Source organism: Acinonyx jubatus, chromosome A2 (genome assembly GCF_027475565.1).
Source record: "Acinonyx jubatus isolate Ajub_Pintada_27869175 chromosome A2, VMU_Ajub_asm_v1.0, whole genome shotgun sequence".
Taxonomy (NCBI): domain Eukaryota; kingdom Metazoa; phylum Chordata; class Mammalia; order Carnivora; family Felidae; genus Acinonyx; species Acinonyx jubatus.
In genome coordinates this window covers 139,893,979-139,910,249 of record NC_069383.1, presented here as the reverse complement: position 1 = coordinate 139,910,249, position 16,271 = coordinate 139,893,979, and the positions used below count along the sequence as shown (strand labels likewise).

General features: G+C 44.4%; 1 protein-coding gene across 3 annotated transcripts in view; it reads left to right on the top strand.

Annotated features, from left to right (window-relative positions):
• The window catches only part of ABHD6 (abhydrolase domain containing 6, acylglycerol lipase), a 54,090-nt gene extending 38,274 nt beyond the window's left edge, over positions 1–15,816 (top strand). For all 3 annotated transcript variants that reach the window (XM_053219171.1, XM_053219170.1, XM_053219172.1), the window contains exons 7-10: positions 3,038–3,195; positions 6,993–7,047; positions 7,262–7,362; positions 14,677–15,816. In XM_053219171.1, the coding sequence (XP_053075146.1) occupies positions 3,038–3,195; positions 6,993–7,047; positions 7,262–7,362; positions 14,677–14,853 (491 nt within the window). In that variant the 3' untranslated portion in view covers positions 14,854–15,816. The remainder of the gene's footprint in view (positions 1–3,037; positions 3,196–6,992; positions 7,048–7,261; positions 7,363–14,676) is intronic.
• Positions 15,817–16,271: the final 455 nt, after the last annotated feature.

Below are 16,271 nucleotides of genomic sequence, written 5' to 3'. Positions count from 1 at the left end.
TATACCACATCTTCTTTATCCATTCATCCATTGATGGTCCTTTGGGCTCTTTCCATACTTTGGCTATTGTTGATAGTGCTGCTATAAACATGGGGGTGCATGTGTCCCTTCGAAATAGCATACCTGTATCCCTTGGATAAATTGCTGGGTCGTACATGCTAACGTTTAAAATGTAGAGCCAGCCTTTTTCCACAAAGAATTCAAGGTGGTTAATTAAAATGTGTATAGTACTTTGCAGCACTTAAATACAGTACTTTGAAATATAACAATAATATTAATATCCAACATTTATTGAGCTCTTAAGAGCTAAGTTCCCTATATGGATTTAATTCTTGTCATATCCTTATGAGGTGAAAGTGCTGTTCTCATGCTTCTCCTTTTTTGATGAAAACTTAGAAATCTTGATACATAACAAGATTTTTTTTTAAAAATCAACAAACAGGGGTGCCTGGATGGCTCAGTCAGTTGAGTATCTGACTCTTGATTTTGGCTCAGGTCATGATCTTAGGGTCATGGGATCAAGCCCTCTGTCAGGCTCTGTGCTGAGCATGGAGCCTGCTTGAGATTCCCTCTGTCACTCTGCCCTTCCCCTGCTCATGGGCATGCATGTGTGCTCTCTCTCTAAAATAAAAAAAATAATAAGCCTTATTTTTTGTTTTTCAATCAATGTATATATGCATATGTCAACTTGAGCTGTAATATGTCCCCAGAAATTACATTCTAAAGTTGGATTTTTTTAAAGATTTTAGTTAAAAAAAGACTTTATTTTTTTAAGTAATTTCTACACCCAACATGGGGCTTGAGCTTACAACTGCAAGATCAAGGGTCACATACTCCACCAACTGAGTCAGCCAGGCGCCCCTGAAGTTGGATTTTTAAAATTCATTTTTCTTATATGTCTTCAAACTTGGATTTGTAATGTGTTAGAGAAAAAAAATCTTAATTTTTCTTTCTTTTTCCTTCTGCTCCCTCCCCCCATCTCTCTGGTACTTTCTTGGAGTATGATTTACACATAGTAAATCACCCAAATTTTAAGTGTACATCTCAATGACTTTTTACATGTGCATTTACTATCCAGATCAAGATAGTATTATAGGTGGGAACACTGAGGCACAAAGAAATTATGTTAATGCTGGAGCCAGGGTAAGAAGAGATCCTAGGATGTCTGACTCTAGAGCCCAAACTGTGGCTTCTTTGGAAATCCTTTAACATCCACTACTTTTATGTGACTCTTACCTACTACCTCCTTTATCTGCTAGAACCCACCATGAGTTGAACCTTCTACTGAAACCTAACTAAATTGACCTTTAAAATATTTTAGTTATCAAAGTCATTTTGAGGTCTGTCGAGGACATTAAAATTGAAGGTAAACTCCCAAAGTGTTTTCTTTTCTCTTTTTCCCAAGCACCATGTCTGAAATCACTTGGGCTTTTAATAATAAAGTTTGAGAACGGAAAAACAGCTCCTGTGGAAGTTATTAGATTTTTGGTCGCTTGTGGAAGATCAGATCTAACTGGCTTTTTTGAATGTATGACTCAGAGAAGAGTTTGACACCTGAGTTTCAATTGGAAATTTAAAGTTAAGATTATTTGTGTGTGAAAATGAAAAGATAAACTTGTTTTTAATTTGAAATAATTACATTTTTTAAAAGTTTTTTAAGTTTATTTTGAGAGAGAAATAGAGAGCAAGCAGGGGAGGGGCAGAAAGATATGGAAACATAATCCCAAGCAGGCGCCACGCTGTCAGCACAGAGCCTGATGCAGGGCCCAAATTCACAAACTGTGAGATCATGACCTGAGCCAAACTCAGGAGTCAGATGCTTAACCAGCTGAGCCACCCAGGTGCTCCCTGCTTTGAAATCATTTTAAATTTACAGAAATGTTGCAAAGATAGTACAGAGAGTCCCATATACCCTTTACCCAGCTTCCCCCATTGTTAACGGCTCACATTACCACAGTAAATTTGTCACAGCTAAGAAACCAACACTGGTACAGTACTATTAACTAAACTCTAGGCTTTATTTGGATCTCATTAGTTTTTCCACTAATGTCCTTTTTCTGTTCCAGGATCCGGTCCAGGATACCACATGACATTTAATCTAGGATTATTTTTAAAGTAAAAGGAAATAGATCGTGTAATCTGCCCCATGGCATCGCAAAAGCCACATGATGTCCATGCTAGCTTTAAAGGAATTGCTGAATATAGGAGATTTATAAAGTGTGGATTTCTGCAGCACAGTATTGATGTCACTGCCTTTCTTTCTGAAATGTAGCTTGTCAGCTAAGTTAAACATCTAGACATTTGCTCAGTGTTGGAAGTGAAAATTAGTTTTGCCTTCCTGTGCATATCAGCTCATGTGAATTTTCTTGTGTCTTGCTCCAGGGAGATAGGAAATGATGGTCAGTCTCAAGGCCGTTCAGTCTCAGTGAACACCTAATGATCTGGACAAGGAGGGACTGTGTGGAGGGCAACATGGCAGACAGCTCAGAAGGGGTCTCTCTTTCACTGTGTATACATATTGACCCCAAAAAAGAGATTACTAAGTGGGTCCAGGCCAAAGGAAGGAGTTGTCAGTCATTCCAGGCCTGTGTTTTCTTTCCTTCGTGTATTTTACCAGCCTTCCCCTTAACGATATGAATGTGCAGGGGCTCAGGCAAGTTGTCTTATCAACTAATGCTTCTTAAACTCTATCATACATATGCCTCCCCAGCATCTTGTTAAAGTGCACATTCTGATTCAAGAGTCTTAGGAGAAGGGCTGAGATTCCGCATTTCTTATGGGCTTCCAGTGCTGCTGGTCCATGGACCACAGTTTGAGTAACCAGTCCCTAAAATATCCTGAAGGATTTTTTTTTTTCTGTGTTTCTCAGAGTGTGGTTTTGACCTTGAGCAAGGATGGCAGTACTGATGAAAAAGAAATTTGGTGAAAAACACCTGAAATATATTAGCTCTGGGCCAATATTGGAGGTTTCCTTCTAAAATGGGAGTTGGTAAGAAGGAAGATACATTGCCAAGCTGTTTTGGTTTGAATCCCACAGGCCTGCAGTACTCAACTGATAATCAATTTATACAGCGGCTCAAAGAACTGCAGGACTCGGCCGCCATGGAGAAGATCCCCTTGATCCCATCCACTCCAGAAGAGATGAGTGAAATGCTCCAGCTCTGCTCCTACGTCCGCTTCAAGGTGCCCCAGCAGGTAACGTGATCTCAGCAGCAGTCTGCGTGCCCTCTGCCAGAGGCTTGGGCGTCCAGGGCCGGCTTCCTTCACACAGTTCTTGCATCTCGTACTCATCTATTTAGTCACTCAGCGCATGTCTGTACTGTGCCTGTGACATGTCAGGCACTGTGTTTGAGCACAATGGTGAAGAAATAAGACCGAGAAGGCACCTGTGCAGACACTGGCCTGGAGGGGGGTGGCGGGGAGACAGGCAACTCACAAGTAAACAAATACAAACTGTGGTAAGTTCTATCGAGGAAATGAAGCTGGTGTATAGTGATTGAAAGCAGGGAGGCAGTGGAGACTTTGATCAACCTCTTTAAGGAAATAGCGTAGGCAGAGATGGGGAAAACATAGGTAAGTTTAAGGCACTGGAAGGAGGCTTGGGTGAATGGGGCCCAGAGGGAGAGGGAGGGAGGGAGGCAAGGGCTACAGCAGAGATTTCTTCTTCTTTTTCTTCTTTTTCTTTTTCTTTTTTCTTTTTCTTTTTCTTTTTCTTTCTCTTTCTCTTTCTCTTTTTCTTTTTCTTTTCTTTCCTTTTTTTTTTTTTTTTTAATTTCAGGACTGCTTTACACTCTTAAGAATTATTAAGAACCCCCCAAAGAGCTTTTGTTTATGGAGGTTCTGACTATTGACATTTACCATATCAGAAAGTAAAACTCAGAAAATGCAAAACACGAGAACATACCTACAGGCACTCGTAATCAGTATGATGACACTATCCCTCGACAAGTAGGTTCTGAGAAGCACAATGCTTTTGAGAGAATGAAATTGAAGAGAGCAAGTAATATTTAGCATTACAATGAAAATAGTTTGACCTCTTGGACTAGCAGAAACCGCTTTGAGAACCACTGGGCTAGATCACCTAGGACCCAACAGGTGATGGGAAAGAGCCTGGAGTTCTAGGAAGGACTGTGGGGTGCTCAAACAGAAACAAAGAACCATTGGGGTCCTCCTGTGACCTGGGAGGTGACAGTGGTGTAGACGAAGGCAGTGGCAGTGGAGACTAGAGACCTGAGAGATGCTTTGGAGGAAGGACAGACAGCACTTATGGCAAATTGGAAGTGGAGAATGTGGGACAGTGAGGAGTCACAAGTGATTTCTGGTACTTGAGTTGGATAAAGGCAGCATTTTCTGAGTAGGGGAAGGAGGGAGGGAGGGTGGGTCAAAATAGTTTGACCTCTTGGACTAGCAGAAACCGCTTTGAGAACCACTGGGCTAGATCACCTAGGACCCAACAGGTGATGGGAAAGAGCCTGGAGTTCTAGGAAGGACTGTGGGGTGCTCAAACAGAAACAAAGAACCATTGGGGTCCTCCTGTGACCTGGGAGGTGACAGTGGTGTAGACGAAGGCAGTGGCAGTGGAGACTAGAGACCTGAGAGATGCTTTGGAGGAAGGACAGACAGCACTTATGGCAAATTGGAAGTGGAGAATGTGGGACAGTGAGGAGTCACAAGTGATTTCTGGTACTTGAGTTGGATAAAGGCAGCATTTTCTGAGTAGGGGAAGGAGGGAGGGAGGGTGGGTCTTGGGGACAGGCTCCAATTTGGACTTATTCAAGCTGTCTGTAAGGGCTCCAGGTGTAGATGTCAAGCAGACAGTTGGAGGTGCAGATTGGATATACAGGTAGAGCTGAGGGACTGGTTAGAGCCATCAGCAGGATGTTGTGGCAGGTCACGGTCTGAATGAAGCTGTGAATCTGGAGAAGGGGTGTGGGAACCAAGAGATAAGAATGCATGGTTCAGTCTCATAACTGCAACTAATCTTTTTCTAGTGTAGGAACTGGACTCTGCCTTGGGGTGGGGCCTCCTAGGAGTTGAGGGAACGGACTCTGTTCAGATGGTGTGAACACGACTCAGTTAAGGGGTGTAGAAGCACCCAGAGTCTGCTTCTGGGGTATGTTCTATCCCTGATATCCTGTTTTTAGTTGTGAGCTTGCATTGATCCCCTCCCAGCTGTGATCTCTTCCCAGTCTAGAGTAGTCAAACAGCGCTTTAGGAAATTCCGTGTTTTGGGGTGCCTGGACTGCTCAGTCGGTTGAGCATCCGACTTCAGCTCAGGTCATGATCTCGCAGATCATTGGGCTTGCTGCTGTCAGCAGAGAGTCCACTTTGCATACTCTGTCCCCCTCTCTCTGCTCCTCCCCCACTTGTTTTTTTTTTCTCTCTCTCTCAGAAATAAATAAACGTTAAAAAAAAAGAAAATTCCACATTTTGAGTTGTCAGGGATATGAAAACACTGGGAGAAAGTAAGCGGCAGCTCTAAAAGTCTTCCCTTCTAGGAGACAAGGAGCATCAGGCACTCTGCCTTCTGTGTCATGTTGTTATGTTTGTCTATTTACTTGCCTGTGTTTTCCACTCTAACCTCAGCAAAATCAAGAATTTTGTTTTAACTGGCTGTTTTATCAGCCCCCTCCCCCCCCACCCCCCCTGCAGCCTTTAGCACAGTGCTTGCATCAAATAGGTCCTGGGTATAGATTGGGTGGGCCAGAGGACGGGAAGATGCCCGGACAATGCAGAGATGGATTATGGACATGTGAGTAGATGCAGAGGAGTAGATGGACACATGAATTGACGCCTGTATATGCTTAGGTGATTAAAAGTGCAGGATGGATGGATGGGAGGCTGCCTGGAGAATGCAGGGATGGAAGGTGGTTGGATGGGTGGATGCAGGATAGATGGATATATTGGTGTATGATCCAGAGATGCAGGGTGGTTGGACGGATATCTGCATGAAGCAGGGATGGAGGTTGGACGAATGGGTACATGCGGGGTAGGTGGATGCACGGATAGATATATGCACGGATGAGTCAGAGATGCAAGATAGGTGGATGGGTGGCAGAATGGGTAGAGCAGGTGGATGGGTGGAGGATGCAAGATGGATAGATACATGGGGGCAAGACAATAGTAGAGCAAAGAAAATGGCTGATGCTGAGACAGTGTGTTGGACAGCTTGCCATTGGTCTCACCTCTAGGCTTCCACTTCCAGAATGGTCAGGTTCTAGTCATGCTCCAGACGGTTGGTTTAGAGCAGTTCTGGCTGGATGTTCCCACTTCAGTCAGCACACAGGACTCCATAGAGTCATTTAAGGGGCCTGAACCATTCCCAGGTAGATGAGTGCCAGTGCTAATGTGAAGACTGTACTCTACTTCAACTCCTGAGGCATGAGGAAGAGGAGGACTGTGTTCCTTCTGCCCATAGCATGTCTCTGGGTCAGGATTCCGGGTCCAGGAGATCTGGCCTGCCCACATTGGCTGCAGCCTTCTCCAGCCCTCTGCAAGGAAGACAAAGATAACATTGAATAATAAGCAAAGGACTATGGAACCCTTCCCAGAATTTTCTCAGTAGTTTATCTCTTTATTGTTCAAGAGGCTCATCAACCCCAATAGTTTAATTTTTTTTAATAGACCTTGTTCTGCATGTGGATATTATTAAACAGTTATTTGATATTATCTCCAGCCAGATTGTGTTTTAAGCTTAGCAGAAAATCTCAAGATGAAGTGGCTGTGACCCCATCTCAGGTGTTTTTTACATGCTTTGGCTTCCCAGTACTACCCACGTTCCTCCTTAATTACAAAGGAAAAAGCATCATATGACCCTGAGTCAATTACAATGCATACTACATTGTGGGAATTTGGAGGACCAGGCCTTAAAACCTTGACAATGCCAATGCTGTAAATTGCTGGACTTTATTTCCTTCACTGTCCCAGAGCCCTGGGGGGCCCAAGGAAACAAATTATCTCCTGCCTTCTAACTATGGGTCACTTCTCTGTAGATCCTGCAAGGCCTTGTTGACGTCCGAATCCCTCATAACAACTTCTACCGAAAGCGTAAGTAGTGCTGTTTAAGCTTTTTGCTCATGACAAATGAAGCTTTATGGGTGGCTGGCTCTTCTAGTTTACATTTCTGAGACTTGGATAGTTTTCTGGGGCCCCTTTGATAGTTTTCTGGGGCCACAGAAAGTGGTGGCCTGGACTCAATGCCTGTCCCTGAACTCTGCAGTGGGTACCCAGCGTGTGCTCACTTTGTTTTCCTTTTCTGAAGTGTTTTTGGAAATCGTCAGTGAGAAGTCAAGATACTCCCTCCATCAGAACATGGACAAGATCAAGGTCCCAACGCAGATCATTTGGGGAAAACAAGACCAGGTATGTAGTGTGTCCCTGGGGCCACCTGTGCCAGTTGCACTGGTCTTTGAGGAAAAACAAGAGGTCATTTAAAAAGTGAGCCTCATCGGCTGGTTTCTGATACCAGCAAGAGATGGAACACGCCTGGGTCAGGTGCTGATATTTATGAGGGATGTCATTCTCTGAGTTGAGAGCAATGACATTGATCTTTTAAAATGAAAGGCAATTTAAAATCATTTTTACAGATTACTTTTATCAAAGCCATGTAGCCTCATAGTACAAAAAACTTTATTTTTTTTAATTTTTTTTTTTTAACGTTTATTTATTTTTGAGACAGGGAGAGACAGAGCATGAACAGGGAAGGGTCAGAGAGAGGGAGACACAGAATCTGAAGCAGGCTCCAGGTTCTGAGCTGTCAGCACAGAGCCTGACGCGGGGCTAGAACTCACGGACCGCGAGATCATGGCCTGAGCCGAAGTCGGCCACTTCACCGACTGAGCCACCCAGGCACCCCTACAAAAAACTTTAAAGAGTACAAAAAGGTAGAGGCACCTGGGTGGCTCAGTCTGTTAAGTGTCCAACTTTGGTTCAAGTCATGATCTTGTGGTTCAGGACTTCTAGCCCTTCATTGGGCTCTCTACTCTCAGTGTAGAGCCCACTTCGGATCTTCTGTCCCTCTCGCTCTCTCTACCTCTCCCCCACGCACACGCGCATGTTCTCTCTCTCTCAAAAATAAACAAACATTAAAAAAAGAATACCAAAAGGTTTCTGATGAAAATTTGATCTCTTTTCCATCCCACATTCCAATTCCCATTTCCTTGAGGCAGTTCTTACTGTGTTACATTTATTTCTTAAATTTTCTTAGGCAGATATTGACAGCAGCAAACATTTTTTACTTAGTTGTGACTATCTCTGTCGCGACTACTGAGCTCTGCTGTTGTGCAAAAGCAGCCATAGACAATATGCAGACAAGTGACCTGGCAGAGTTCCAATGAACCTTTATTTCCAAAACAGGCAGCGGACCATTATTTACTTACTGCTATGCTAAGCATACATATACATACATAGATAAGTTTTATCTGTAAGTTGTTCACACATGCTATATGCACTGTTTTGCACATTATTATTTCATATATGTAGGAATTTATGTATCTTGGAAATCATTTCATACCAGCCCACACAGATGTACTGCTCTATTTTTTAATATATATTTTTTTATTTTCCTGACTTTTATTCATGTATTTAAGTAATAAGTTTTTCTATACACACACAAAAATGATAAGACCAGTGGTTAAATCCTGCTTTTTTTTCTTAATTTTTTAAAAAGTTTATTTATTTTTGAGAGAGAGAGAGAGAGAACAAAGTGGGGGGGGGGGGTAGGCAGAGAGAGAGGGAGACAGAGAATTCGAAGCAGGCTCAGTGCTGTCAGCACAAAGTTCAATGTGGGGCCCAAACCCATGAATTGTGAGATCATGACCTGAGCTGAAATCAGATGCTTAACCGACTGAGCCACCCGGGCTCCCCACATTCAGGAATTTTAACACTGATGCGATGCCTTTGTCTAATCTACCATCCATATTTCAAATTCATCAGCTGTTTCAACAAGGTCCTATATGGAATCCTTCTCCTTCTCTTGCTTCCCTGAACTAGGATCTAATCCAGGATCACATATTAAATGTCATGTCTCTGCAGTCTCCTTTATTATGGACCGATACCCTACTCTGTCATTCATGGCATTGAGATATTTGAAAAGTATAGGTCAGTTATTTTATGAAATGTTCCTTAATTTGACTTTGCTGTTTCCTCATGATTAAACTCAGGTTTTGTATCACCACTGGAATAGCTCATGCATGGTAAGATTTCACATCTCGGACACACAGTGTCCTTCTGCCCATCCTCATGATGTTAATGTTGATTTCCTGGTTAAGATGTCTCATTTCTTCATTGTAGAGTTACTGTTTCTCTCCTTGCAACTGATAAGGAGTCTGTTGGAGACACTTTGAAATATCCTGTTCCTCATCAAACATTCCCCCCACCCCCCCAGATTTACCATCTGTGAATGATTCTTGCCCCAAGCAAAGTTTACATTCTTCTTCTTTTTTTTAATGTTTGTTTGTTTTTGAGAGAGAGAGAGAGAGAGAGAGAGAGAGAGAGAATGCGCAGGAAAGGGGCAGCGAGATGGAGACAGAGGATCTGAAGCAGGCTCTGTGCTGTCAGGGCAGAGCCCACTGTGGGGCTTGAACCTACAAGTTGTGAGATCGTGACCTGAGCTGAAGTCAGATACTCAACCATCTGAGCCACCTACACACCCCTTTTCTTTTTCTTCTTTAAGTTTATGTATTTATTTTGAGGGAGAGAGTGAGTGGGGGGAAGGGCAGAGAGAGAGATGCAGAGAAAGAATCCCAAGCAGGCTCTGCCCTGTCGGCACTGAACCCAACACAGGGCTTGATCTTGTGAACGGTGAGATCATGATCTGAGTGGAAATCAAGAGTCAGACACGTACTGCCTGAGCCACCCAGGTGCCCCTACGTGATTCTTGTAACAGCTGCATAGTACTCCATTTTATGGCTCTGCCACAGTGTATATAATTAGTGCCCTACTAATGGTCATTTAGATAATTTCTAGTTGTTTGCTATTAAACAGTACCTCAGTGAACATCAGTACAGGTATGAGTTTGTGGAGTGTGAGAGCATACGCAAAGTGTGAATTCTTTGGTGTGGACCCACTGGGTCAAAAGGCAAGTGCTTTTTAAAATTTTAATAGGTGTTAGGAGTGCCTGACTGGATCAGTCGGTAGAACATGCAACTCTTGAAGTCGGGGTTGTGAGTTTAAGCCCCACGTTGGGTATAGAGCTTACTTTAAAAAAAATTTTTTTTTTAATAATAACGTTTTAATAGGTTTTATTAGATGGCTCTGTATTAGTTTGCTGGGATAGTCATAACAAAGTACCACAAACTGGGTGGCCTAAACAATAGAAATTGACTATCTTAGGGTTCTAGAAGCTAGTAGTCCAAGTTCAAGTTGTCAGCAATTTGGTTCCTCCTGGGAGCTGTCAGGGAGAATCTGTACCATGCCTCTTCCCCAGCTTCTGGTGGATGCTGGCAATCTTTGTGTTCCTTGGCTAATAGATATCTCACCCTGCTGTCAGCCTTCATCCTCACATGGCATTCTCCCTATACCTGTGTGTCTCTGTTTAAATTTTTGTAAGGGGGCCAATCATATTGAGTGAGGGGTCCACCCTGCACTTGTATGACCTCATCTTAACTAATTACATTTGCAACAACCCTATTTTCAAATAAAGTCACCTTTTGAAGGATTGGCAGTTGGTACTTCAAGATATGAATTTTAGGGGGGACACAAGCGATAATAGAGCCTCCATACTGATTTATGTTTTTTGTTTGCAACTGTTCTTTAGAAATTGTATCTTAACTCAGAGTTGTTCTAAAATGTAAAGGAAGAGGAGGCAATGAGAAATGGAGCCTTTCTTTTTTTTTTTTTTTTAATTTTTTTAATGTTTATTCAGTTTTGAAAGACAGAGAGAGAGCACAAGCAGGGCTGGGGTGGAGAGAGAGGGGGACACAGAATCCGAAGCAGGCTCCAGGCTCTGAGCTGTCAGCACAGAGCCTGACACGGGGCTCAAACTCATGAACCGCGAGATCATGACCTGAGCTGAAGTTGGATGCTCAACCTATTGAGTCACCCAGGCGCCCCAGAAATGGAGCCTTTCTAAGGTCAGGATGGTCTCCTGGAAGGAGAAGCCAGGACTGTGTGCCCAGCACATGGGGGGAGGGAGCGGTGATAGCATCAGTGTGCAGCTATCCCAGATCGGCCAGGCGTGTCAAGGATGTATAGTGCAGGGAGGTGGGCATGGAGAGGAGGGAGGGCTCACATGATCTCTTCTGCAGCAGCCAAAGGACTAAAAGAAGCTTTGTGTACATCTGAGGGGAGAAGCAGGACACAGAGTAGGCCAGCAGGGGCTTATTCAATCAGAATCAAGTTAGAACAATGAAGGCCTTTCTTCATTCTAGAAACCCCAAAGGTTATTTGGGGCTCTCAGGGACCAACAAGGGGACAATGCAGAAACCAGGTTGCTGGGCTTAGACAAAGTCTAGGTTCCAGCCCTGCCTTTGCCCTGTATTGGCCCGTGACCTTGAGCAAGCCACTCAGCCACTCCAAATCCTGTGTTTCTCTTCTACTAGGGTGAATGTGAGGCTTAAGTGAATACATATGAGGGTGATCTTTCTCCAGTTACACAAAAATAAGTTGTTTATTACTCATGTCCTTTGCCTGTGATAGTTGGCCTCTGGCTAGGGTCCAGAATTTCTTCCAGGACTCTGGAGTCCATTTTGTTCTGAAAAAAGAGCATAACGTTCCATGGGCCTGCTATAAATACAATCAGATCTTCTGTGTGTTCTATGGACCATCCCCAGGGCAGAATCCAAATAGCAAAGGCTTTAGGGGCCCTTTATTTCATAGCCTTTTGCTTCCCAAGCATCTGGCTCTTTTCCTGCTCTATCATCAACATTTGGTGTCACTGGCCAGCCCCTTCCAGGCTGAATGCAGTCTCCCTGTTCTTTGGACCCCTGTAGGTTCCTTAGCTGCTGTACTGTAGACTGCAGGGAGCTATGCACATTGTTGTTTATGTCAGTCATGCCCCCTGGATTTGGCCAGTATACAGCCTGCACAACTAAACCTGAGAGGATTTCTGCACAGCAGTTTAAGTATTTCCCCTCTGTGTTCAGTCCCACAGAGTGGGAGGGCCTTGTGGAAATACACAAGGTTTATTACTATTCATGTCCCTTCATCCTGCTAGCACAGTGCCTGGTATGCAGGAGACCCAGAGTACACAGTGAATGAGTGAGCAAGTTAGAAAGTAAATAGGGGCACCTGGGTGACTCAGCTGGTTAAGCATCTGACTCTTGATCTTGACTCAGGTCATGATCTCACAGTTTCGTGGGTTTGAGCTGACAGCACAGAGCCTGCTTGGGATTCTTCCTCTCTCTCTGCCCCTCCCCTGCTAGCACTCTCCTCTCTCTGGCTCTCTCAAAATAAATAAATAAACTTAAAAAAAAAAGATGCCTTATTTAAAAAAAAAGTAAATAAACTAGCAAAGGGACAAACCCACTAACTGACTGCCTATGCATTTAAGTCAGCTAACAGATTTATATTGAGCACCTAGTATGTGCCTGACACCATATTAGACCCTGGGAATATAGCAGGGACCAAGACAGATCCTACCCTCCAGCAGCTTATGGTCTACTTACATTATCATGCCTGACAGGGCTCAAACTAAGGTTAGATCCTATCTTTATAATTTTTATATTTTATTCATGATGGATCTTTTTGCATTAATGTTTGTTTTAAATACTGCATTAAAATAATCTTTATCTTGGGGCACCTGAGTGGCTCAGTTGGTTAAGCATCCAACTCTTGATCTCAGGGTCTTGAGTTCGAGCCCCACGTTGGGCTCCACCTGGAGCTTACTTAAAAAAGTAATAATCTAAATTAAAAAAATAATAATAATAATAATAATCTCCATATTGATGACTGAGTTTTTTGGAGCCTGCTTAGGTTTTGTGCCCAAGGCCAGTGCCTCACTTTCTTCACCCTAATTTTGGCCTTGGCCTGAAATGGGATGGAGGAAGATTGTTTGACCATCTATATGAATGTCTTGCCTAAGAAACAGCTGGTGTGGTTCCCGTAGACGTGCATGAGGGTCCACACAGCTGTTATTGCATGTACCTCTGAGTGACCGTAGGGAATGCTGGATTTGGCCAGCATAACAGGGTCAAAGCTAGAGGCTCATGTGGGTATTTTTGAGCTCTCTGTAGGATATTCAGTTGGGAGTTTCTACTTTTTCATACTTTGACTAGTTGAGTCCACTTGCATTTCCACAGAATCTGGACTTTATTTCTGCTCAGACAGGTGCCACGGCAGCCTTACCTGTGAGTGAGGGGAAGACAGAGGTGTCTGATTCCTCTGCAGGGTGCCCCCCTCACTAAGCTCCCCATTAGCTGCTCCTATTTGTGGCCCCGGGGGTACTTTGCTGTGCTCTGTGCCTTGGCTGAGGGATGCTTCTTGCTCCACTTCCTGGGTGGAAAATCTTGGTTCTAATGGTCTGGACTGATGAAAATGAAGCTCAAAAACAGAAGGCACTTGGGGAACCTTGGTGGCTCAGTTGGTTGAGGGTCAACTTTGGCTCAGGTCATGATCTCGCAGTCTGTGGGTTCAAGCCCCGCATCCGGCTCTGTGCTGACAGCTCAGAGCCTGGAGCCTGCTTCAGATTCTGTGTCTCCCTCTCTCTACCCCTCCCCAGCTTGCACTCTGTCTCTCTCTTTCAAAAAAAAAATAAGTATTAAAAAAAATTTTTAAGGAAAAAAGAAAACAGACAGCACTTGAGTTTGTTGTGGGTCCTGCTTTTGTGTTGAGGATGAGGGGAGGAGTCCTCTTGTGTGGGATGAGTCGAAGGTGAAAGCCATGAAAGGGAACGAATGCAAATCTGAGACTACATAGGGTGTTGGGGAGGAAACACTGGATTGGTGTAAATGGCCAGGTAACCTAGGGCAACAATGAAATTAAATGCCTTATTGGGAAAGGGTCAGCCCTGGAGAGTGGTGGCTTTCATATCAGAAGAGCGTTCCCCGTTATTCACAAACTTCAAGGCCTTCAGTCACACAGCTCTGGGGACCCCCAGAAGACCTTCAAAGAGATACTATTCCCCCATCTCCAGCTTGGGATAATTAGCATTCACCTCTTGCATCTTGTTTATGTGTCTTTCCCACAGCTGGACTGATCATGTCCATCCCTAACATAGCCCCGCAGACACCCACTGCTGTCAGATGGAGGCCTGAGCCCCAACCATGGGTGGGGGAACAGGCCCCTCTTCCCTACCCCATCTCTCCACCATGCACTCCCCACTCCCTGCGTGCTGTGTCTCAGCACCAAGCTAACTGCCGTCTCCTGCTCTTGCCATGATGTGCCCCCCTGTCCCGCATCATCCATGAATCCTTCTCCCTTGTGCACTCTCAGCTCCCAGGATGCTCCCCCAACAGAACCCTCGCCTGCTGACCAGTCTGGCTTCCCTACCAGACCAGGCAGGGGCTGTGTATTTCCACTTTAGTAATGCTGGCAGTGACACAACTCCTAGCACCAAATTGCAGAAGAAAACGTGAGGCATGCAGTCATATCTGTCAGAGGGCACAAGCCCCAACACCGAAGTGACTTGATCCCACAAATCACCCCTGCCAGGCTTCAGGTGGCATTCCGTTCCCCGAAAGCGTGTACTCAGGCATCTGAGTCTTTTCTATCTGGTTTCCTCTCTCGTCCTGCCTACAGGTGCTCGACGTGTCTGGGGCAGACATGCTGGCCAAGTCGATTGCCAACTGCCAGGTGGAACTTCTGGAAAACTGTGGGCACTCAGTGGTGATGGAGAGGCCCCGGAAGACAGCCAAGCTCATTGTCGACTTCTTAGCTTCTGTGCACAACACAAGCAACAACAAGAAGCTGGACTGAGGCCCCACGACCGCAGCCTGCATTTGGCACTGAGCATCTGCCCCCATCTCCAAAATCTGACGCGGCCACCACTTCTCAGGGATCCTGCCCCAAACGCGGTCAGAGAGCCAGCGTCCCTGAGGAAGCCAGTCCCCTATCCCCAGTCTCGACAGATCCACAGAGCTTCGGGAGCCACGAGCAGATCTCCAAGATATTTTTCACAATGTAGAAACTCACATGGAACAAAATTAAGAAAACCCAGCCATGAAATCTACCCAGAAGTCTTCAAGTTCATGTTGCAAAGCGGCTGCCTTGGACCCTAATCACCGAGACCGTTTTCTTTCAAAACATCCCTCACAGACTGAGACTCGAGGTTTTTCTGTTGCTTCAACATCCTCCCCTGCATGGTCAGTGGCTGTTTTAGGAGCATTAGTCTCCATTTGCTGAGCCCCTCTTGTCTATGTCTAGTTTAAGTTTTATGTTAGAGACCCCTATATGAATGCAGTTCATCAGCTGCAAGATCAGGGAGGGAAACAGCAAGCTATGAAAAACATTAACATGCGAGGAGGGGTGTGTTTCCACTGCTGCCAGCCCTCCCACCTGCCAGAGCAGTGGGGAACACAGGTGGGTGGTTTGATGGGCCCCCACATGTCAGCTCCATCACCAGGAAGCCTAGAACAGTCATAGTGCGAAGAGCACCCGGCAGGGTGGGTTTCCTGGGAATAACTTATTATTTTTAAAAATAGGACTAATAAAGCAATAATGTTCTAGACATCTGTATCTAAATAATCACACAAAAGCACCTCGTGGGCCTCGTGTCTATCTTGCTGTGCTACTGAAGACCCTTGGGTGTAAAATACTAGTTTGTTAATGAATTCTGTGAATTCTGTGAACAGTAATGTGATTGAAAATAAGTCTAAACAGCTGTAAAAGTGATCACAATGACATGACATAAATTTAATAAATCTAGATCAGCAACATGCACACAGTTTCCATTCCTAAGCTCCTATTTAAGTGCAGTGTTGGCAGATTTCGTGTCAATTTTAAAAAGGGCGTTTTGTTTTGTTTGTTTTGAGGCTTATTCTAAGGCATTGGAAAGCCTGGTTTGGATGGGTTATTAGTTTTCTTTTAAGTCTTATTTGCAATTTTTATTCAAAATTTTTTATTGTTCATTTATTTTTGAGACAGAGAGAAAGAGAACGAGTGGGGGAGGGGAAGAGAGAGAGGAAGACACAGAATCCGAAGCAGGCTCCAGGCTCTGAGCTGTCAGCACAGAGCCTGATGCGGGGCTCAAACTAACAGACCACGAGATCATGACCCAAGCCGAAGTCAGACACCCAACCAACTGAGCCACCCAGGCACCTCTACAAGTTTTATTCAGCTGAAATTGTATATCAGAAACAAAAGACAAGAGTCATCAAACTGTTCCTTGTGACACT